The sequence below is a fragment of the Pelobates fuscus genome, chromosome 1, assembly GCF_036172605.1.
Source record: "Pelobates fuscus isolate aPelFus1 chromosome 1, aPelFus1.pri, whole genome shotgun sequence".
NCBI lineage: Eukaryota > Metazoa > Chordata > Amphibia > Anura > Pelobatidae > Pelobates > Pelobates fuscus.
In genome coordinates this window covers 379,070,506-379,096,094 of record NC_086317.1, presented here as the reverse complement: position 1 = coordinate 379,096,094, position 25,589 = coordinate 379,070,506, and the positions used below count along the sequence as shown (strand labels likewise).

General features: G+C 40.3%; 1 protein-coding gene across 3 annotated transcripts in view; it reads left to right on the top strand.

The window, feature by feature from the left end:
• ESD (esterase D) overlaps positions 1-25,589 on the top strand; it is a 50,042-nt gene that overhangs the window by 11,100 nt on the left and 13,353 nt on the right. For all 3 annotated transcript variants that reach the window (XM_063426009.1, XM_063426007.1, XM_063426008.1), the window contains exons 3-7: positions 4,194-4,282; positions 5,678-5,776; positions 6,999-7,123; positions 20,472-20,591; positions 25,425-25,523. In XM_063426009.1, coding sequence (XP_063282079.1) covers positions 4,194-4,282; positions 5,678-5,776; positions 6,999-7,123; positions 20,472-20,591; positions 25,425-25,523 — 532 coding nt within the window. The remainder of the gene's footprint in view (positions 1-4,193; positions 4,283-5,677; positions 5,777-6,998; positions 7,124-20,471; positions 20,592-25,424; positions 25,524-25,589) is intronic.

Below are 25,589 nucleotides of genomic sequence, written 5' to 3'. Positions count from 1 at the left end.
GTACTTTCTACCAACCCACATATTAGGATTTTTATGTTGACTTTGAGAATATATGTATAAACTAAAAATCTGTTCAAGGTCATTATATACAGTTTCCCTGTAGATTATTTAACAATACTCTCAAAAATGTGACTTTTAAATAATTCCTTCCTTATGTCTGGTTGATTCTGTTATTTAATTTAATTTAATGCATTTTGTACTAAAATCATTCTGCCTATATAATATGCTTAGCTTGATCTCACTCTGCTTATGCAAAAGTATTGTGAGCTGGCATATTATTCAAAATCTAAATTGTTACAGTATATGGCCAAAAGTATGTGGACAATCTACGTCTAAGTGCAGTTAGGTGTTTCGGCCTCATCCATTGCTAACAGGTGCCTGAAATCCAGCAGATAGCTATAGAATGTACATAGACAAACACTGGCAGTGCAATGGGTTCAGTGACTTTAAACATGGAACTTTCTTATGGTGCCACTTTTGCCACAAGTCAATTTGTGAACTTTCTACCGTACTCAATGTGCCCTGCGTACCCACAGAGTGTGGAATCTGAGTGCTGATGTGTGTTGTGTGTAAAAATCGCCTGTCACCTTTTGCATCACTGCATCACTGCAGAGTTCAGAACTGCCCTGTCTCTGGAAGCAACATCTACACAGGAACAGTGTGTTGGGAGCTTCAAGAAATGGGTTTCCATTGCGGAGCAGCTGTACGTAAGACTCACATCAACATTGCAATTGCACATATAGGTTTGAGTCGTATAAGGCTGTTTCTAAATAAACTCTGAAGAAGTGGAAGTGTCCTCTGAAGTGGTGGATCATGCTTTACTATCTGGCAGCTTAATTATTATTATTTATTATTATTATTATGATATTTATATAGCGCCATCAAATTCCGCAGCGCTTTACAATGGGTGGACGAAAAGACATGTAGTTGTGACCAGAAAAGTTGGACACACAGGAACAGAGGGGTTGAGGGCCCTGCTCAATGAGCTTACATGCTAGAGGGAGTGGGGTAAAATGACACAAAAAGGTAAGGATAGTATTAGACTAGTGACAGTTGCAGAAGAGGACTCATTCAGGAGCTATTAACAGTTTAATTGATACGCTTTTATGAAGAAGTGGGTTTTTAACGATTTTTTGAAGGAGTGGAGACTGGGTGAGCATCTAACTGAGGAGGGAAGCGAGTTCCACAGGAACTGTGCAGCCCTCAAGAAATCTTGAAGGCAAGCATCAGAGGTGGGAGTAAGGACAGAAGATAGACATAAATCTTCAGCAGATCGTAAGGGCCTAGACGGGACATACTTGTGTATAAGGGAGGATAGATAGGTGGGAGCAGCATTATGTAGAGATTTGAAAGCAAGAACCAGAATTTTCAATTGAGCTCTATATTTTATAGGAAGCCAATGTAGGGACTGACAGAAGGGTGAGGCATGGAAGATGAGCCTCGCTGCCACATTCATTATGGACTGTAACGGCGCAAGTTGGGAGCACGTAAGACCACTGAGAAGCGGATTACAGTAGTCAAGGCGAGAAAGGACAGTGGAATGGACCAACATCTAAGTCACGTCTGGCGTTAAGTAGGGGCGGATGCAATGTTTTTGAGATGGAAATGACAGGATTTGGCGATAGATTGAACATGAGGCTTGAAGGAGAGGTCGGAGTCAAAGAGAACACCTAGGCAGCGAGCCTGTGTGGTGGAGCTGATGGTAGCACCGGTGACTTGGAGGGAGACAGACACAGGAGTAACAACACTTGAGGGAGGAAAGACCAGAATTTCAGTTTGGTCAAGTTTAGTTTAAGGAAGTGGGCAGCCATCCAGTTAGAAATAGCAGAGAGGCAGTCAGAGACACTAGTCAAGAGGGACGGGGAGAGATCAGGAGAGGACAAGTAGATTTGCGTGTCATCTGCATAGAAATGATATTGGAAGCCAAATGAGCTAATGAGTTTACCAAGGGAGGCAGTATAGATGGAGAACAGTAGGGGACCAAGGACTGAACCTTGGGGGACACCAACAGAGAGGAGTTGGGGAGAAGAAGCAGAGCCAGAGAAAGAAACTTAGAAAAAAGCTTCAACTGCTGGAGTGAACCAGACTAGTTAGGTATACAACTGGATATGATGAACGAAATAATATTGGTAATATGACAAATACCGTACAGTGAAACACCAATAAATAGTAGTGAGAATCTAGCCAAAATGGCTTACCTCTATGTACAAAAAATAATAATAATAATAAATAGAAGAATGACGAAGGTGCATCCAGAGCGAGCACCGAAACGCGCGTCGGGCTCTAAGGGCTCTCTGTTCTACTCACGTTTTTTCACTTAGGGATCTCTATCACCATGTGTAGGCAACCAACATACTAAGTATGGTTATACACATGTAGTCACCCTTTTGTGTGTTTTTTACCTCCTATTTGTACTAGGGTTTGGGTCACGTTTTGTATCTGCTGAAGTATACCTCAGTAGTACTAATTGGGGCTTCTCGGTTATATACTGTAACCATTATTTGTTTAGTGTTACAGCTATCGAGTTATAGAGGGGGAGGTTCTATCTATATACCTCTTCCCTATGTCATCTATGAGAAGTATACATTAACTCATCTTTGACACCCCCCTTTTCCAGTGGGACTATTGCTTGGCATACCGTCGATCAGATTTTATATTACACTGGTTACCAAGTTCATAGCCCCTCTTACAGCTGCACGATCCAAGCACCGTGTTTAGCTGAACGTGACAGCACCCCTGATACCTATGCTTGTCATTTGACTCATACCTACTGTATGGGCCCCTAGCTCTGGGTTTGACCATTTTTTTGTACTGATTAAAGTCTCCAGCCAGTTAGCTATTTGGGAGCCTTGTAGGTCCATAGGCATCATTCTTCTATTTATTATTATTATTTTTTGTACATAGAGGTAAGCCATTTTGGCTAGATTCTCACTACTATTTATTGGTGTTTCACTGTACGGTATTTGTCATATTACCAATATTATTTCGTTCATCATATCCAGTTGTATACCTAACTAGTCTGGTTCACTCCAGCAGTTGAGGTTTTTTTGACTATTCTAAGCTATAGGGGTTAAGCCCCAGGACACCCCTGGAGTGTCCCAATAGGTGCTCCTCCACCAGTGAATTGGTCCATATTCGTTTGGACCTTCCTCACAGGTGGAACATTTGTTAAATTTAGAAAAAAGCTTAATGGAAGAATTTGGATGTGGCAGATGCCAGGAGAACACTACCTACTGGATTTCATATTCCTACTGTAAAGTTTGGAGGAGGGATACAAGTTTGATGCAGTTTTCTGTGCGAGGACATGGTCATCTTAAAGCTACAGGATACATAGACATTTTTAGACAATTTGGTGCTTCCAACTTTTCAAATTGGGGAAGGCCCAACTTTCCTGTTCCAGTGTGAATGTGCCTCTGGGCAAAATTTGAGGTCTACTGTTTGATGAGATTGTTCTTGGGGACTCGGGAGAGCCATGACATTAACCTCATTGAACACCTTTGTGTAGAAAAGGAACTCCTATTGTGAGTCTTACCTCACAAATCCTGTTTTGGCTGAATGGGCAAAAGGTGTTACATTAAGATTTAAATATTTTGTAGAATGCTTTTCCAGAAGTATGGCGGGTGTTTAGCTGCTTGTCCAAAAAGCTGATATAGGTGTGATAGTCATGTTCACATACTTTTGGCAATATAGTGTACCTGTGCATTTCCTAACACAATGCAGAGAGTACATTTTTGCATCCCCCCCCCCCCCCCCCCCATATCTTTTTCTGATATGGTAATGGATTTGTACTCGATTTCTGCTATATCTGTACTTCCTCCTTATTCAGTCCGGGCATGTCAGTAACTATACATAATAAACTGCTCTGTGTACTTGTTTATTTGTTAAATAAGTAGACCTAATTGGGGGTACACTTGCCACAGCACCTGAGCTATACAAGATTGTTTCCAGGGCTCTGGGAAAAGTCCTGCAAAATATGCAAATCAACACCGGCAGCATTGTAATTTTGTTCATATGTGTGTCATACGTCATTAAGTATACTTATAACTAGCTTTCTCTGTGCCATTTTGACAATAAATGAGCTAGGTTGGTTTACTACACATAAATCTATTGCTTTATTGCATGTTACATTATTTTGACACTTCCTTTCAGCTAATGGATTTTTTGTGTGTGTTTTGTTTACCTTCCCCCAACAGCCTGGAACTAAAATGCAAAATGAAATTTGCAATATATTTGCCACCTAAAGCTGAAAATGCAAAGTGTCCAGTTGTGTACTGGCTTTCAGGTTAGTTCTTCATCTTTGCAAATGCCAAAATTGTTTGCAACTCCGTAGTTCTGAATCTTTTTTGGATCATGGCACGCTTCATTAAGAGAAATGTTTTTAAGGCACACCTACTGTGTATTTTTTTTTTCTTTTTTTTTTCTATACCTTCATAATTCTAGTACACCCCAATTGTTCAGGAATTAAGGAAACAGTCCAAGCACCATAATTTATTGTAGGAGGGAGAAACCTCCCATTTTTTTAGACTCTTAAGATGTTATGGTGCTTGGATTGTCTTTTTTTCCAGCATTGCTTCATATGGTCTCTTGACAAAACCTGAATCTCGGTGTGCTTGGGTAGCTCATTGAAGGAATAACTGTTCTAAAGAATCCTTAATAGGTGGGAACTAAATATATCTCAGAGAGTGAGACAAAAGTTTTATCAACCTTTTACGATAATAACTAAACACCAAATTGAAGTGTTTTGAAAACCAAATTCTAAAATTAAGGCTTAATAGGAAAGTTCTGACTGTAGATACGTTGGAGACTATTTAAAATGACTGCTATTTTAGCCTGTACTTTTTTTAATTGTGTATAAGCTTTGAGTACCAGAGGTGTGCAAAACAGTGTGTAATGCTGCCATATATAATGTAAATGGATGTTCAGTGGGAAAGTCCATCACATGCATGCACACATCTGAAATTGATTTAGCTCTCCTACTCATACCTATGTTGCTCTATTGACAGTGAACGTGGTGAGATGCAGAATTCTGTGATGTCATTTGTGCTAGTGTGGGAGTGTGCTCTCTTTGCATGAAGCAACAGCAGAGGCAGCTTCTGGTATCCCTTTTCTTACTCACACTTGCGCCCTTGAGCTCAGCACTGGAAACTAGGGACAGTTGTTCTCCTATACACAATCTTGACTTACTATGCTGCATCCTCCCAGTGCTGTGAGACCGGGTACCAAAGTAGACACCAGAAGCTGTCTCTGCTATTGCAGCACACAGAGAAAGCCACCACTAATGAGGGATTACCTAATCAACACCATTCCTCTTCTAATCAGTAATCAAACACCCTTCCAGGAGTACAGATTATAAATACATTTTTCACAGAAAATTAACATGCTGGGATAAGCAAGATGTGGTGGGGTCTTTGGGGATTGTAAATGTAGCATCAGATTTTCGATTTACACTTTTATTTTTGTGTGAAACTACTGGATCTGCACAGTAATTTGAAAGCCGTTCTGAGTCATTTACTACTACAGTACATGTTTTGCAGCTCTTTAATGTCATGTCCAACAGAATGTTACAGAGTCCGTATTCTTTTTGTTACAGTGATACTATTGAAATCAGTATTTCTAGTCCTTATAGTAGATAACTGATCTGATCCAGGCAATGTTTTTATTTCTCTCCCTTGTACAGGTTTAACATGCACTGAACAAAATTTCATTACAAAAGCAGCATTTCACCAAGCTGCAGCTGAGAATGGACTCATTGTAGTAGCCCCAGATACTAGCCCACGTAAGTTTTCAGATTGACAGATTAAATGCATTTGTACACGTTGTTTTCATGAATTTAAAGCAGAACTGTAATTTTCAAGTTTTTCAGAAAGAATCTTTCTTTAAAAAAAATGTAATCATAAATCCTGTGCTATAATTTGCTTTAAATCAGTATTTTTTTTTATTCCATCATAATTCTTGTATACCCCAATTAGCATAGGATATGTGCATTCTTATAGGTTCATTCAATTAGTTTTTATACGGCACCAGATACAGGATACTTTGGAGGTATGTGACTGGTTTAATTTTTTTCTGTCAATAAGATTCTGTAATTAGTCCCATCATAGTTGTCAGCACCAGACTCGATAGGACAGGCATAGGCAACTTTCGGCACTCCAGGTGTTTTGGACTACACCTGCCATGATGTTTTGCCAGCATTATAGTTGTAAGAGCATTAAGGGGGATGTAGTCCACATCATCTGGAGTGCCGAAGGTTGCCTACCCCTGCAATAGGATCTTAGTCTGGATCTGGCACAAATGCTACACCTAGTGAGACTAGGCATAAGGTCCCACTATGCGAGCTACACCAGAGACTTTAATCCTTTCAGAGCCAGAGCCAAGAGCAACACAATACAGCTCATTGGCTTATTTAATTTCTTTCTTTTAACAGAGAAAATAAAAAAAAGTGTAATTTATTAAACTCTACAATTAAAGATATCATAAGGTGTGGACTACTTAAATGTGAAAGAGTTCATAGCTAGACATAGGCTTCATGGACACATCCTGCCATTTTCCATCTGTCATCATATGCAATGGCCAATGGGAACAGGTATCTGTATGTGCAATGGGTATATGTGGAAGTTCAATGCATATGGGCAAGGCAAAAGATCCTCAATATTTATCCTCCTATGCATGAACAACGTATTAACACTGAAGTATTTTTACATGTTCCTCTTCCCTCAGCTGTCACCATGTTGTCTATGCATTATACACAAGTCTACGTCTATGATATTGTAAAGCGCTACGGAATCTGTTGGCGTTATATAAATGGCAATAATAATAATAATAATAATAATACGTGACTTTCAACTATAGGTTTAATTTTCTTCTTCTGAGACAAACTATTTTTATTTTCTATAGCATTGTATTACTTTCCGTACTGTCTGACATGCATTTCTCACATTAGACAATTCAGTTGCCCAATATATAGATGAAGTGAATACTTTCCATGCTGTCATTTATAGGTGGTTGCAACATTGAGGGAGAAGACGAAAGCTGGGATTTTGGCACAGGGGCTGGCTTCTATGTCAATGCCACGGAAGATCCTTGGAAATCTAACTATAGAATGTACTCTTATGTAGTCGAAGAGGTAACTTCAGTAACGTGGTTATTCTTACAGAGATAGACATTGCTACATTCATAGGCATTTAGAAATCGATTCCTTTGAGATCTTACAAATGAGGACTATTTAAATACAGGGACAATTTGACCTCAGTAAGTAGAGTAAATATCTTTCATACTATTCGTTTGCCTCTGAAAAGCGTACTTGCTACATCTGCTTCACTGCTTTGGTTTTCCTCTAGGAAGTTATACAGCCAATATGCAAGGGTAAGACAAGGCTTCAGTTTTTCTCTTATCAAACCATTATCTTTGGAACTCAGCTCTACTGATTCCACTGTTTTACTCTTGCTGATTTGGGGTACCTGGGTGCAGTAAGGCTCTGTGATTGAGCAGCTGTAAGTGGGCAGTACTTTGATGTTCCAGCAATGAATAGATACCTTGGGGGACTGGTGGTGGAGGCAGAGGTTGGGAATGACCATTCAAGTATCATGAGCATTGCTGCCACCACCACCACACCCTACAGGTGGTTCTTCTTTACTCAAGTCCTAGCTCTGCAATTTTTATTGTCAAATGCCACTATTGCACATATCTAATTATAAAATAAACTTTAGAGAAAAATGTATTTCTTTCACATTGGCTGGCTGATTTTGGCCTCAATTCTAATATTGTTGGATAATCTTTCAAACTGATGTAAAAATTTAAAACAATATTTTCTATTATGAAACATATTTTGATAGTTTTGTATTTATAGAACTTTTTATATATATTTTCTCAACTGATTTTAATATTTCTAAAATATTAAATAAATATACAAACACGATGAAAGAGAATCTAACACAGAGTGTTTAATGGTTGTGGAGTAATTGGGGCATAACCCAACATAGAAATCAATAAGAAGATTAGTACAGACTAGTAAGAAACAAGCCCAATACCAATCATATTACCCTTATTAAAGTACTAGTCCAACATTGGAATGAGAAAACCTTAAAAATATATAATTCACAACTTTATTAAATCCCTATAAGGATGATTACAAAAACATACACAAAAAAACTGTGCCAGAAAAATGTGATAAAGTGAAAAAATAGAAAATAAATACAATTGTAGAAGAACTGATGGATCCTATATAGATAGTCAGAATGATCTCCCAGCTTGGAAATAGATTAGAAAGCAGGTGAACGTAACCTGATACTATGTTGCAAAAATGCATACAAATTGAAAGCACCACGTATGATTACAACATATGATGCAGGCTGGGATCGGGTTAAACAAGGTATTCTAAAATGTGGCCTCCTCTAACTGAAGATATACACCTCAAACTAATTCTGGGCCTCCACATTAACATCACGGCACGTAGAGGTAGAAACCTGAAAGTTCTTCTATCTCCTAGTCATTTTCAACCCCAACGTTCCATCAAACAAACTTGGCTTACTAGTCCCCTCATGGGTTCCCTCAGGTGTGGGCGATGTGTGGCATGCAAGTTTATCAAGCGTGACTCTAAGCACATAACTGACAGTGAAGGTATACAGTCCTTCAAAATTAATACATTCTTTAATTGCAACACAGCTGGTCTAGTTTACTTTTTAACCTGCGTATGCAATCTTAAATATGTTGGTAAGACCTTTTGTCCTGTCTACAAATGCTCGTAGTTTAGGGAATAAGATCCAAGAACTTGTGGCAATAATGGCAACTGATAATGTAGATTTAGTCGCTGTTACTGAGACCTGGTATAATGAGAAAAATGACTGGGACATAGCAATACCATGGTACTCTTTATATAGAAAAGACAGGGAAGGCAAGAAAGGGGAGGGGTGGCCCTGTATGTGAAGGATAGCATAAAATGTAGCCTAATAAAAGTTAGTGAGGTTACGTTAGAATTTGGTAATCCCACAGTAACTCGTGTAGGTGTGATTTATAGGCCCCCAGGGCAAATAGAAGAGTTAGATAATCTACTAGTTGAAGAAATAGCTAAAATGACAATGAAGGGGGAAGTTATCATCATGGGTGACTTTAATCTTCCTGATGTGAATTGAAAAACCAAAATAGCTGCTTGTACCATGAGCACACATATTCTAAACTCCCTACAGGGATTGTCTCTAAAACAAGTCCTAGAGGAGCCAACTCGTAAAGAGGCCATACTACATTTAGTGTGAACAAATGGAGATTTGGTATCAGATATTACTGTAGGTGAAAGTTTAGGATCCAGTGATCATCAGTCAGTGTGGTTTAATATAAGAACAGTGACACACAAAAGGCACACCACATATAAACAAAAGTTTTAGACTTTAGAAAAACAGACTTTTCTAAAATTGGAATTTATGTAAAGGAGTCATTATCAGACTGGAGTAATTTAAATGGAGTCCAAGAGAAATGAGATCATTTAAAAGTTGCACTGCTGAAGGCAACATAAAATTGTCAGTAAAAGCAAGGCTTGTCAGTAAAAGCAAAAAATTCAAGAAACCGCTGTGGTACTCCGCAGATGTGGCCAAAATAGTTAAAAACAAAAAGTTAGCATTTAGTAATTATAAAAAAAAAAAAAAAACCAGAGTGAGGAAGACAAAATGATTTATAAGATTAGGCAGAAAGAGGCTAAGCGGGTTATAAGAGCTTCCAAATCACACAGAAGAGAAAATAGCACGGCCAGTAAAAAAAAAAAAAGGGGACAAACCTTTTTTTGCATACATAAGTGAGAAAAGAAAAGTAAAACAAGGAATAGTTAGATTAAAAACAATAGAAGGAAGGTATGTAGAAGAGGATAAAGGTCTAGCTGACTGCCTCAATGAATATATTTGTTCAGTATTTACAGATGAAAATGAAGGAAAGGGGCCTCAGTTAGGAAAAAGGACAAATTAGTCATTTGTTACATGTGAGTTTACAGAGGAAGAGGTTCTATTTCAACTGTCAAAAGTAAAGACACATAAGTCAATGGGACCTGATGGAATACACCCAAAGTTATTAAAAGAGCTTCCTGGTGTACTAGCAAAACCATTAACAGAGTTATTTAACCAATCATTGTTAACAGGAATAGTCCCAGAAGATTGGAAGTTAGCGAATGTTGTGCCCATTCACAAGAAAGGTAATAGGGAGGAGTCGGCAACTATAGGCCAGTAAGCTTTACTTCAGTTGTGGGGAAAGTGATGGAAACCATGTTAAAGGATAGGATTGTTGGACATCTAAAATCACATGGATTTCAAGATCAGAGACAACATGGGTTTACTTCAGGGAGATCATGCCAAACTAATCTTATTAATGTTTTTGATTGGGTAGGGTGGTGCAGTAGACATTGCTTACCTAGATTTCGGTAAGGCTTTTGACACTGTTGCACATAGAAGGCTTAGCAATAAACTGCAATCTTTACGTTTGGATTCCAATATTGTTGAATGGGTAAGGCAGTGGCTGAGTGACAGGCAACAGAGGGTTGTAGTCAATGAAGTATATTCGAAGCATGGGCTTGTCACTAGGGGGGTATCTCAGGGATCTGTACTTGGACCCATTCTTGTTAATATTTTTATTCGTGATATTGCAGAAGGTCTTGATGGTAAGGTATGCCTTTTTTGCTGATGATACTAAGATATGTAACAGGGTTGATGTTCCAGGAGGGATAAGCCAAATGGCAAATGATTTAGGTAAACTAGAAAAATGTTGTGGCAACTGACATTTAATGTGGATAATTGCAAGCTAATGCATCTTGGACGTAAAAACCCAAGGGCAGAGTACAGAATATTTGAAAGAGTCCTAACCTCAACATCTGAGGAAAGGGATTTAGGGGTGATTACTTCTGATGACTTAAAGGTAGGCAGACAATGTAATAGAGCAGCAGGAATGCTAGTGCTTGTTTGTATAGGGAGAGGTCTTAGCAGTAGAAAGAGGGAAGTGCTCATGCCATTGTACAGAACACTGGTGAGACCTCACTTGGAATTTTGTACGCCGTACTGGAGACTGTATCTCCAGAAGGATATTGAACTCCTAAACTGGTTCATGGATTGCAGGATAAAACGTACAAGGAAAGGATAAAGGAACTTAACATGTATAGCTTGGAGGAAAGACTAAACAGGGGGGATATGATAGAAACATTTAAATACATAAAGGGAATCAACACCGTAAAGGAGGAGACTATATTTAAAAGAAAAACTACCACAACAAGAGGACATAGCCTTAAATTAGAGGGGCAGAGGCTTAAAAATAATATCCGGAAGTATTACTTTACTGAGAGGGTAGTGGATGCATGGAATAGCCTTCCAGCTGAAGTGGTAGAGGTAAAGAAATGTAAGTATGCGTGGGATAGGCATAAGGCTATCCTAACTTTAAAGGGACACTGTAGGCACCCAGACCACTTCTGCCCATTGGAGTGGTCTGGGTGCCAACTCCCACTACCCTTAACCCTGCAAGTGTAATTATTGCAGTTTTTTATAAACTGCAATAATTACCTTGCAGGGTTAAGTCCTCCCCTAGTGGCTGTCTATAAGACGGCCACTAGAGGGAACTTCCTGCTCTATAGCACAGGTTTTCTGTGCTAGTGCGTCGCTGGACGTCCTCACGCTGTGTGAGGACCTCCAGCGTCGCTCAATTCCCCATAGGAAAACATTGAAAATAGTTTTCAATGCTTTCCTATGGGGTGCGCTAATGCGCATGCGCGGCATTGCCGCTAATGCGCATGCGCGGCATTGCCGCGCATGCGCATTAGGTCTCATCGGCCGGTGGGCGGGATCAGTCTCGCCCACCGGCCGATGTAGGCAGAAAGTGGAGCAGCGGGGGAGGAGCAGGCAGCGACGTGGGACATGTCGCTGCCTCAGGTAAGTGACTGAAGGGGTTTTCACCCCTTCAGCAACTGGGGATTGGGGGGTGGGAGGGAGAGGAATCGTGCAGTGCCAGGAAAACGGATTGTTTTCCTGGCACTGGAGATTCCCTTTAAGAAAAGGCCAGGGACTAATGGAAGTATTTAGAAAATTGGGCAGACTAGATGGGCAGAATGGTTCTTATCTGCCGTCACATTCTATATTTCTATGTCCTCTCAAAGAAAGGATTAAGGAACATGTAAGGTATGCCAAGTTAAGCATAGAGACCCCCATCGCCCATCACCTTAAATAATTCCACTCAGGAGATTCCCAAGGACTGGTTAAATGCAACCAAAGAAAGGGTGATCATGACAGGTTCTGAGACAATGTGAGAGCTTCTGGATTTATCGCCTGAAGACTCTTCAACCTAAAGGGTTAAATGAGGGCTTCTCTTTTGCACAATTTATTTAATTGGCAATACATTTATAAATATGTTTTATTATTAGATTCTCTTTTTTTTTTTTTTTTTTTTTTTTAATTCTTTATTTTTCACTCGGTAGGAAAGGGAGTGCAGATAACAACTTTTCAGGCTTACGCAGAAGTCCGCGTCATATACAGCAGTGCCAGTTGATACGGTACGATGTAGTATGAAGAATAACAAAAAGAATGACACAATAGGATATGCATATATGTAGATTCATACCCTTGTATTCCACTGAGGGTTTTTGAGAGGTTCCCTCGTACAGCAAGGGCGAAAAAGTGGAAAGTGGGGATAGAGGTGAAAGAGAGCGGGGTACAGAGATAAAGGGGGGGGGAGGGGGATAGGGGAGATAGGGACTGTTGATGCTGCAGTCCTCCACCGCTATGCTTTGACCAGTCCTCGGTTGTCTAGTTCCCTTCCCTGTGTGGATGAGACCCGTGTCATGAGGTTACCAGCCATTAATGGGTTCAGTCGGTGGGCTTATGGGAAGTGGCTTCGCATCATGGGTGACTTGTGTCTATGTTCTCGCCAAGGAGAGTTGTTGCCTAAGAAGTAGCAGTGACGTCAACAGCTCTATTTAATGGTGAGTGCGTATTTGTAGAGCATAGTTCTCTCAGTGAGCGGGATAGGTTACATCCTAGGTCCGCATATAAGGATGTGGATTGTTTGGTACCTGGAAGCCCTTGGTTTAGGGTCGTCCCTGGGGCTCATGTGGGGAAGAGAGGGGAGACAATTTATAAAGGCAGTCTAACGTGGAGGAGAACGGAGGATCTAGGGAAGGAGGGGAGGGGGATGTACGTGGTTCTGAGGCCCTGCCAGTCATTCCGTGTCTTGAGTGCCACCAAAGAGTGGGGGGGGGGGGAGCGGTTCAGCCAAGTTCGCTGTCATCCCAGAGGTCCCATATCTTGTGGAAGGTTTTAGTGGACCCTCTGAGTCTAGCTGTTAGGTCGTCCATTAGCCTTATCTCTCTAATTCTGGCCACTATTTCTGACTCGTCAGGGGTTGAGGGTTTTAACCATGAGGCCGCTGCCGCCTTCCTGGCCGCTAAGGTAATTTTATGTATGAGTTTCTGTTCAGCCCTGGTCCAGCCCTCTATATGTCTGTTGAGCAGATAGACCCATGGGTCCAGCTCTATGGTTCTGGAGAAAACCCGACTCAGGAGGGTCTGGACGCCTTTCCAGAACCTGACCATACTGGGGCATTCCCACCACATGTGGAGATACGAGCCCTTTAGCCCGCATCCCCTCCAGCATTCGTCATTTATAGTTTTGCGCATCCGCAGTAGTTTGACTGGGGTGGTGTACCACCTAAACATTGTCTTAAATGATTGCTCCTGGAGGGTCACGCATATAGAAGTGGTAGCATTGGCCTCCCAAATCTCTTGCCACTCCGTCCCTTCCAGGACCTCTCCGAGCTCCTGTTCCCATTGTTCAGTGTAAGTTAGTCGGCCCCACTCCCTCGTCTCCGCACAGAGATGGGCGTACAGCATTGTGATCGTTCCCCGGGGCAAGTTTTCTGATAGACACCAGCGTTCAAAGAATGTAAGCGGTTTCAGCGCTGCGCATTTGATATGTGGTTGTTTGGCGAAGTCTTTTAATTGGACGTATCTAAAGAAATCGCTAGGTGTGAGGTGTCTCCCCTGCGAGAGGTCAGTGAACCCCACTATGTCGGGGCCGTTATAGAGGTGGCAAATCCTCTGCATCCCGGTGTGTTCCAAGTTCCGAAAGTCTCTGGCAGTCATACCTGGGGTGAAGGTTCTGTTGCGCAGGTAGGGCATTAGGGGGGAGGGTGAGGATGCCAGGCTGTATTTTGTGTGTGTGTGGTCCCATAGTCTAAGTGAGTTTAGAATCGCCGGGCATGTAACTCGAAGTATAGGTCTGTGTTCTCTCTGTACCCACATGGCAAATTGTGGTAGGTCTGCCCCTATCATGAGGGATTCAATATCTACCCATTTCCTTTTGCCTGGAGGGGTGTGCCACATCGCCACCTGAGCAAGTTGGGCTGCTAGGTAATAATAATACAAGCACGGCAACCCCAGTGCCCCCCTCGATTTGTGTCTGTAAAGGATCTGTCTTGAAATACGGGGGCGTTTGTTTTGCCAGATAAAAGTGCCTATGGTTCGTTGCAGTGGTTGTAGTTGGGCTTTTGACAATTGCAATGGTAATGCCTGGAATAGAAACAGGATACGTGGGAGGACATTCATTTTACCAGTATGAATCCGTCCCACCCACGATATCGGTTTGTCTAGCCACTTGTCGAGATCTTTAGATAGGGTTTTGAAAATGGGTGTGTAGTTGTATTGGAATAGTTTACTGGGGTCTGCGGTTAAGTGGACTCCTAAATATTTAATGGATGTGTGTTCAGTGCGTATCGTGTGTTCGTACCCGATCTTTGTAGCGTCAGCCGCCGACATACCTACAGGAAGCGCGCTGGACTTGGCCATATTTACTACGTAGCCCAAAATTTCCCCGTAGCTCCGGAGGACTTTGTGCAGTGCCGCCATGGATTGGGATGGGTTAGTGAGGGTTAGTAATACGTCATCGGCATAGGCCGAGACCAAGAATTCACTGCCCCCCACTGTGATTCCGGGGTGCTGCCTAAGGGCCTGCAGCAGGGGTTCAAGGGCTAGAACAAACAGGAGTGGGGATAGCGGGCACCCCTGCCTGGTGCCATTGTGTAGACTGAAGGGGTGGAGGGGAGCCCCCGAGATCTGGACCTGGGCCCGGACATTACTATACATCGCTCTGATGGGTGCGATGAACTCCCCTGGTAGCCCAAGGTGCTCTAGCACTGTGAACAGGTAAGTCCAGGTCACCCTGTCAAAGGCCTTTTCGGCGTCTAGTGATACAATTAGTGATGGACTGTTCAGGGTGGCCTGTCTCCATATTAGATCTATATTGCGCCTAGTATTTTCGAAAAGTTGCTGTTCGGGGACAAAACCGACCTGGTCTGGGTCTATCAGAGACGTTAGGAGGGGGTTTAGGCGGGACACTAGGACTTTGGCTAGTATCTTCATGTCATGGTTTATCAAGGAGATTGGCCTATAGCTAGATGGGAGCATGGGGTTGGATTCTCTTCTATCCAACATTGACTATATTTTGTTCCAGTCACTTGTCACATTTGTATATGCAGCTCAGACCGGATACATAGATTTGTACATTAATATCTTATTTTTACGTCTAACACTTATATATTTCATCTGCTGCTTACACCGGACATCCAATTTTGAAAGACTTTCTTAATATCTTTCCTCTCCTTATTAGGGATATATACTTTAAGATTGACTGAATTCTTTACATGCTTTCTGGCATTTGAGGAGTTATTTTTTTTGCTTTCATGACCCTCTGGCATTGGAGGGGTCAATTTGTTGGTTCTAATGACCCTCCTCCTCTTTCTCTGCCTAATTGGATATGCAGCTATCACTGACATCACAAAAAAAAATGGCTCCAAAGGAAAGGTGCATATAAGTGCCGAAACGCACATCGAGCAGATGCGCCACTGGTCATTTTTAATACTTGGACAGCTTTTGCATACCTTAGCAACTTGCTATTACTATAAATCTTAACGATCTTCCTCGGCAAATAGGCAGTTTCTATTTTTAGGCAGTAGTAGATCAGTTATGTTCCTCACCCTTCTGTCAGTCCCTACATTGGCTTCCTATAAGATATAGAGCTCAATTTAAAATTCTGGTTCTTGCTTTCAAATCTCTACATAATGCTGCTCCCACCTATCTATCCTCCCTTATACACAAGTATGTCCCGTCTAGGCCCTTACAATCTGCTGAAGACTTATGTCTATCTTCTGTCCATACTCCCACCTCTGATGCTTGTCTTCAAGATTTCTCGAGGGCTGCACCATTCCTGTGAAACTCGCTTCCTTCCTCCGTTAGATGCTCACCCAGTCTCCAGTTTGCCCCTGGCTTTTGGAGGAGCCTGATTGCCAGCCTCCTGCCTTATGGCTATGACCCTGGGGTGTATGGCCCTTTAAAAACATTATTTGGGCACATTGGATTGTACACTTTTTCTGCCCTTTAATTCGAAGAGAAAATGTGCATTTACCCCTCCCCTTTTTCCTGTCTATTGTTTCTCCAGCAGGGCATTGTCCCAGGGACACTGCCAGACCAGTTTAAACTGGCTGCTTTGTCTGTCCTCAATCTCTCATCAGCCCTTGCTAAACTTTAACCCCATGGCGATTTTATTCTGTTTGTGGGATCTGAGCGCTGTTCGGATATATTGCGCGCTCAGATCCAAGCTATCTGGGGATAGGTTGAATGTGGGGGTTCTGTTCAGTATAATATGAATTATGTATTTTTATGTATTTTTACTGTTGTTGTAAATGGAGATATTCCCTGTACCTGGAGATAATTAAGTTACCACACCCACTTAAACCAATTATCTCCAGGATAGAGGAGAAGGTAGACCGGCTGCACAGCCTAAATCTGTGGAACTGTTTTGGGAATGAAAGCCATGATTGCAGTCTGTCAAATAGGACTTCTACCTAACTTTTGAACCACTGGACCAATTTGTATGATTTTGACATATGTTTGTATACTGCATATGCTGGTTCAGAATATGTGAATTGCATGTATGGTTTTGAAGTTATGAATATTGAGTAAAACTGTATATTTTCTGCCTGTGATAATTAAGTTAACCCATTGTGTTCAGTAATTATATCACAGGCAGAAGGGAGGGTTTGTGTGCCTTGGCTGGGAGTGTCTGACTGTACTGTAATGTTTTGATTGGCTATTGTAACTGCATGTCCTGTATCCCACGTGGGTCCACGTGGGTGGTAACCTTGTGGGAAAACTTGTATATAAGTGCCAATAAACCCTCAGACTGCTGAGTTCCTGTTTTACCCTCAACATAGAGCCTGGTCTAATGTGTGGGGGAAAAGGCTGCATCTACACTGGGGGATTGGTATACTCTGTACCCTGGCTATAATCACTAAGCTTTTTTAAGAGTTTTTTCCTGCTTCGCTCTCTGAAGGAAGAGAGTTTAACCCACTGGAGCCTGGAGCCTTGTCGTAGGTCCAGGGTGGGTAGGAGACGGCGAGACCCCAACCAAGTTGCGGTGGTTCGTGGGGTCTGCAGTGCTTATGGTGTCAAGTGGAGTGCTTGGAGCCCTCGGGAAGCACTAGGAGCATCCATCAATGGAGGTACCCAGTCGGGGTGCCAGGTGATCCGTTACAAGTTAGTATTGGCTATTTTAGGTAGATGGGCTGCCTTAAAGCAGCAGTGTTTAGCTTATGTCACACTGGCTATATCTAGTTTATGAGGGGTTATTTACAGTTTTTTAGCTATCTTTTCTATACTATTGGCTAATCTCTGTATCTTCAGGGTGTAACCTATATGGGACTACTTTTTCCTTCACTTATGAGCAGACCAATTTAGGTCTGCATACTTGTCTATCATCTATATATTATTACTTTGGCTCTCAGCACTTGATCATACGGGATATTATACTAAGGGCAATTTCATATTCAATTGTTGTTTTCCCGGCTGTCCTAGTTTCTCAGGCTGGGGTTTACTGCTTTGGATTACCCCATATATTCCAATTCCCTTTCCTTTCTATGGTTTCTTAACGATTAGTTAAGCTGATTAATAATAGTCACTGGTTAACACCACAGAGCCAAGAGCCTTCTTTACACTACGATTTCTGCCTATGATCCATCACACTGCCTTAGGATCAGTCTGCTATTCTTTATTATTATTATTATTATTATTATTATTATTATTGCCATTTATATAGCGCCAACAGATTCCGTAGCGCTTTACAATATTTTGAGAGGGGGATGTAACAATAAATAGGACAATTACAAGAAAACTTACAAGAACAATAGGCTGAAGAGGACCCTGCTCAAATGAGCTTACAGTCTATAGGAGGTGGGGTATTAGAAACATTAGGATAGGAAATATCAAGTAGGAGTGAAGCAGAGCTGGAAGAGAGAGCAAAGCACTGTCCCATAGGAGAGAGCAAGAGACAGGTATGTAAGGGAGAGATTACTCTGGGAGGCCATATGCTTTCCTGAATAGATGGGTTTTAAGGCCCTTCTTAAATGATTGAAGACTAGGGGAGAGTCTGATGGCAGTAGGCAAGTTATTCCATAGGAGAGGAGCCGCCCGTGAGAAGTCCTGCAAGCGCGAGTTGGCCGTACGGGTGCGAGCAGCGGTCAGGAGGTGGTCGCGGGCAGAGCGGAGGGTACGAGGAGGGGCATACTTCTGGATCAGTGAAGAGATATAAGAGGGGCTGGAATTGTTCAGTGCTTTGAATGTATGGGTTAGCACTTTGAATTGACTCCTATAGGATACAGGGAGCCAAATGTTTATCTACATTTATTGTTATATATTAGATACTATATCAGACTTTCCTAGCCCCCAGCAGCTCAGAAGACTTAGCTGGGTGCTTTCAATTTGTATGCATTTTTGCAACATAGTATCAGGTTACGTTCACCTGCTTTCTAGTCTATTCCCAAGCTGAGAGATCATTCTGACTATTTATATAGGATCCATCTGCATGTCCAATTTTACTTATTTTCTATTTTTTTTACTTTATCATATTTTTATGGCACTGTTTTTTTTTGTGTGTGTTTTTGTATCATCCTTACTGGGATAAAGTTGTGAATTATACATTTTTAAGGTTTTCTCATTCCAATGTTGGACTAGTACTTTAATAAGGGTAATAGGATTGGTATTGGGCTTGTTTCTTACTAGTCTGTACTAATCTTCGTAATGATAAAACATTAAATAATTTAAAAGCTTAAACAGCAATCAAATCAAGGCCTTAGTGAGAGAATACATTATATGTATGTATGTATGTAGTGGCAAAAGTACCCTTGCCATGGGCTCTTGGAGGGGCTTGCTGGCCAGCTTCTTGCCAAAAGGCTATAGGCCCTTTAAAAACGTATGTGATTTATGTACTATTGTACTCCAGAAAGAGAGAGACTGACCGTTAGCACTAATTCCCTGGAACTGTTTTGGGCATGTGCACAGTCGGCCAAAACTATGACTTTCATGGAAATTCCGAACCTATCTGGGTGATTTTTGGCTATCAGGGGATGTGACTTTAGCGGGGGTACTTTCTGGAGGTTGTTAAAATGTGTTTTCAGTGCCTGGAGATAATTGAGTTTAGTTCAGTTCCTGACTCAATTATCTCTCAGGCACAGGGGAGGGATTATCTTGTTTTGTGTGGGAGTGTCCTGGACCTGAGAGCCAATGTAATCATGTGTATGTTTTTACTGTAGTCTCCTCTGCCCCAAAGCAGCGATTGGCGGTGGCCACCAGGTGGTCCACCATATATAATATATATATAATCTCCTGCACTACACCAAAACCACTTTATTGCCTGGTGCTGTCCAGCCAAATACAAAAATATAAAAAAGGATAGCACTCCAGGGACTTGAAATAAGACTTAACTTTTCATCAGGACAAATATATATATATATATTATAGAACTTGCTTTGATGATTCCTTATCATACTTGAATATCTCTGGTTATTTTGTGAGCCAAAATAGGCCAAAGCATGACGCTAATGGCTCGATGTACTGGCCCACTCAGTTTTGGGGTTTGTGTTGCTACTTGTGTGTATAATATGGCATCATTGATTTTTTTGATGATTATAAGAGGCTCTTACAGGGTTAACCTAGTGTTGGTTTTAATGATCAGTTGCTCAGACTTTATTTCTTTGTTTGACTGCAAATAAACTACAATGAAACCCTGTGTTAGTACAGTAGAGAAATTGTGATTTGTTACTATCTGTTCTGCAATGGTTTACATTGCTTCTCTTTTGTGGTACCAATGTGGTCTTGCTGTTTGACTGTTTATCTGGCTGATCAAAAAAAAAACACTGGTTAGTCGTCTTCTGTATATGTCAGAGCTTTATACCAACCGTAGACAGCTTTCTCGATTTAACAATGGTAATTTGTATGGTTAACTCATGCCCTAGAAAAAGCCTACAGGCTGATTGATATTAGGATATTATGCATGAATTTGTGTCCTACTGCCTTTGGTCATATGTGTAATATATTAACATATGATTATTTTATTCACTGAAGGGGAAATAACAAATGGGACTGAAAATCTAATGCAGTGTGTGAAGAGTGATTTTTATTTAATGTATTTCAGCTGCCTCACCTCATCAATGGAAATTTCCCTGCGGACCCAGATAGAATTTCCATTATGGGGCACTCCATGGGCGGGCATGGTGCTTTAATCTGTGCCCTGAAGAATCCTGGGAAATACAAGGTAATGCTGTCATCCAAGGGGAAATGTGTGTAAATAACTACTGAACCAGACGATCATGAAAGAATCTATGCTGTTGAGCACAAGCACATTAACCCCTCTGTGATAAAAATCCAAACACTAAACGTATTACTCTATAGCGTTTGGCAGCAGTTGTTGGGGTTGTTTTTTGTTTTTTATAATTTCTGTATTGATTTATTAGGCATTACATTAGTCAGGGGCATAACTCCTCATGAAGTTGTATAAGTAAACACAATCAAATGGCTAGCAACACTCTACACCAGTGATTTATTTCCCACTAGATTAAATGGACCTTTCCTATGACTCTGAAATTGAAGTGAGTGGCTTAATTTTTTAAAATTTGTTTTAATATTATTATGTAACGGCATCTCCTGCCTCCAGATGTAGTTTCCAGATGCTTAAAAGGTCTTTGGGATTGGGTGTCTGTATTAGGAAATAGCATAACAAATTGTCTGTGTATAACGTACAGGGGAGGACAACTCGATAGAGGTTGTGCTTCTCTGATGGATGGGGGCAGTGGAGGAATAAAATACAAAATAATTCTCAACTGGATCAGGATTCGCCAGTCCTGGTTTAAAGAGCAAAAGTTAAAAAGACTGTAAGTGTTGTATTCAGGAGCTAAAATTTTGAGTTTAAAAGAGACAAATAATAAAAAGTGTCAGGGCTGTAAAATGGAATAGATAAAATGAGATTGATAAAATGATTGAGAGAACAAAATTATGAATTATCTGCCTCACAGGCACAACCTCCTTACCTGCTACTTCTGTCGCACTAAATAATCAAACACAATTTCACCTTTATTTATTTTTTTTATTAATTTAATATAAAATTTAGAAATTAACCGATGATTTGAGGGGTCCATACTCTAAATGTGTAAAAAAAAAAAAATCCAAAAAATGAAATCCTGGGTTTTCTCCTTTCTGCCTCCCAATTTCTCTTCCTCTCCCCCCTTTGAATTAAAGTTTCTTATCTATATTATCCCATAGTAAATTAAGAAATAAAACTTGTGCTCATGAAAGTGTTAATTGCGATTATCTAGTATTTCAACCAAAAAACAAACAAGAGTCCTGCGCATCCAGTATAGGTGTGCACACCCAGGTGCTACCACAATTTATTTGAGGACAAAGTTAAAACAGCAAACATTTCAAAACGTTTGCTGTTTTAACTTTGTCCTCAAATAAATTGTGGTAGCACCTGGGTGTGCAAACCTATACGGGATGCGCAGGACTCTTGTTTGTTTTTTGATATATATACACTGTTGGGACTTCAGTGTGGAGTATCTGCAGCACAGGTCTAACTTGTTCTTTGTTTATATTTTGAATATTGTAGGCATTTTTTGCCTCTACCTCATCCTATATATCTAATATTCCATCTTAATTTTATCTCTGCATAAGGATTGGGTGTCTCTTTGCAGTGTAGCTTGACATTTCTTGCAGGATCTTAGAGATTAATTGGTTAAATTGCAATGGCCAGGTCTATATCATGTATCTTGTTTTTGAAGAATATCTTGGCTATTTGTGCCCATATATTTTAAGATTAGTATATTCCTGTAATTAGGTCATCTGGACTGGAGTATCTTTTCTTTTCAAGATGACTCAGTCTTTTCATTTAAAACTCCCACTGCTCATGTTGAATCCTCTGATCTATGTTTTGTGTTTCACTAATTAAGAAAGGACAAGGATAGAGAAAACAAGATATGAATAATGGAGCTTAAGTCCGCCACACACCGATTATTTATTTTTATTGCGAGGAGAGATGATGCAGTATAGATTTTGAGACGTTTGATTCAATTTTTTTTTTTGCTTATATCTCTATATTATGTTGCCCCCCCCCTTTTTTTTTTTCTCAATAGAACTCTTGTTTGTCTACTCAAACATACTTCTGTTCACCTTCTACATATCATAAGCTAGATGTTTTGGGAAAAAAAATAATTCTGCTAGCAGTGACTTTGAAAGATCACGTTTCCATAACACTCACAGAATGCCTTGTAGAATATAACCAAGTGACCACATCTACTATTTTCACGCTTTAGCTATCCTTAGCAGGGTTCTGTTGTATGTAACATAGCGTTTGGAGCAAAACACGGATTAGGATCCAAATGAATTGTAAGGCCTAGTCACAGACTGCAATTAAACCTACTGGGTGTCCTAAATGTGGCATTGGCATGCCATTAGACCATATCTGGAATACATTTGTTGTGATGAAAACAGTGGCAGAAGTCTTGAAGAATAAAGAAAGTGTTTTTTTGTTTTTGTTTTTATAAATTCGCACATTTTTATTCTGGATTTCCAAATGGATTATCTCTGGAGTTTTAATTTTTATAATGTTGCTTGTTGTTCTAAATGATTACTAGAACATCTAGTATTACATTTTTTTTCTTCAGTTTTTTTAAATGGCACTTTTCCGCAGAAACACATCCAGCAAAAAAGACTTGATTTCTTGGTGCGCCCTTTGGAAATGAATGCATTCTATTGTTGAAAGAAGTAATGACCTTTTTAATTTATTTATTTATTTTCTTCAAAAATGTAACTTATTTATTTAGAAATGAATATGCCAGGAAGAATCCATTGCGATTTCTCTTGTTTTAAAGAATGTAATTCACGCACAAATATTGCAATGTAGGGACAAGCTATACATTTAACATTACGCTCTTAACCTATCACTGGCACCCAAGTCAATCCTTTAGAAGTATGGCGGCTGTCAGATTGGAACCTCATGCCTCCATAAATATCTTACTGTATTCAAGCCAGAAGCTGTAGAGCTGCATGCTGTTTACCTAAAAAAAAGTTGTCTGCTGACATCATCAGAAGTGGTAGCCTGATCCAATCACAGTGCTTCCCCATAGGATTGGCTGAGACTGACAAAGAGGCAGATCAGGGGCAGAGCCAGCACAATTCCAACACAGCCCTGGCCAATCAGCATCTCCTCATAGAGATGAACTGAATCAATGAATCTCTATGAGGAAAGTTCAGTGTCTGCATGCAGAGGGAGGAGATACTGAATGTGTGGATGCATTTTAGGCAGCCATGACCCAGGAAGGATCTCTAGCAGCCATCTAACAAGTGGCCAGTGAAGTTATCACTAGGCTGTAATGTAAACACTGCATTTCCTCTGAAAAGACAGTGTTTACAGCAAAAAGCCTGAATGGAATGATTCTACTCACCAGAACAAATGCAATGAGCTGTAGTTGTTCTGGGGACTATAGTGTCCCTTTAAAGTTTAATTTGCAGAGCAGGATATAACGGTTAAAGTAAAATACTTCTTATTGAAAATGAAACCATTTTATTTCATGCAGGCTGTGTCGTTCACAGCCGGGAGAGGTGTAGCTAGGACTGCATAAATAGAAACAAAATTGATTTAACTCCTAAAGGGCAGAATTGAGCAGAGACTGCAGGGACATGATCTACACACAAAACAGCTTCATAAAGCTGAAGTTGTTTTGGTGACTATTGTGTCTCTTTAATTTATTTTTAATTTCTTACTTCCAAATGCAGGAGTCACAAAAAGCTGTGTTTTCTTCTTTGAGACACCCTGTTTGCTATTATTAATTGTTACTGTTATATCTCAGTTTGGTTATCATATGTATTCCTTATTTATGCAGTACATAAACCTAATCTTAAAATGTACCATATTAAACCAAGAGGATAGACCAGGTACGATGACAATTGTTTCAGGGCAAGGCGCTACGTTTTGGAAATAAAGAGGCTCCTTCACCCCAAACTTCTCTTTTCCTCATCATTTCCTTTTCTCTTTTTCGTTCAGAATTTGTTCTTCTTTTATTCCTTTCTCATACATAGCTCTTTTGTTTTTTCTATGCTTGACAATCAAGACAAAGGGTGGAGCTTGAATCCAGTTCCACTTCCTTGGTCAAGAAAGCCTTTCCAAAATACTCACATTTCCATTCAGTTCTTCCTCGTATCCGTTCTACATCAACTGACCTGCATCAAGCACATGAGGGAATTAGATCCCGTTGCATACCCTGAGCAGACTTTTTTATAATTATTATACAGGGACTATTAGGAGTTGTATAGCGGGGGCAGCTAAAAAAAAAAATGGTTTTGGCTGTGACAGGGTTTTAAGAACAGGTTTTTGGCTTCTATCCCTTCCTGGGATGGTGTCTTTCCCTCTCATAATTTCATTTAAATACAATCCCTTGCATTGAAAGGAAGAATGTAATTTATCCTTCCCTTGTCTAGGTAAATATGATATTAAGGGTCTCTATTTGTTAAAGAATTTTCTAGTAAGATTATCTTTGTGCTAAGATTTTTCTGACTAGTTAAAATTGAAAATGGTAATAAATGTGGTACAGGATTGAGTGAAAGTAGGGGTGGAAGAAGGTATCCATTTGGAAAAGATGACTCACTACTGCTAGGAAAAGTAGGTATCCCTGTAATTTTCAATTAACTGGATATAGCTCATTGTGGGGTGAGTCAGTCTTGAAGAGATTGTATTACATTTTTAGCTACCCCTCTGGATATTTGTACTTTTTCGATCCCTTTCCAGCCTTTGAGGAATGAAGATATAAAGGGCACCTCATAAATGTTATTGTTTGAGGTGCATTTTATACTGACAGACGGGGCTGCCACCTGTATGACCTGTGTGTTATTAGTAGACGTCACAGATTGTGGCTTGAATAGATTAGAAGGAAATACTCAAAAATAAAACTCAAAATACACCTTGGTTTTGCAATGTGTTAGAATAATTGTAATCGTATTTATTGAGAATTTTCAGCAGTACAAAATTACAAACAATGTCACCAAGAGCCACTACAGCTGGTTGAGATATTTTATATCTGTATTTTGTGTTTCTTATTAGACTGTTTCCGCGTTTGCTCCCATCTGTAATCCCCTACAATGTCCATGGGGCCAGAAAGCATTTACTGGATACTTGGGCTCTGACATTAAGAAATGGGAGGTGAGTATGTAACACACCAAACACCTTTATTGCACACTAGTTGGAATGTTGGAATTATTATTGTTG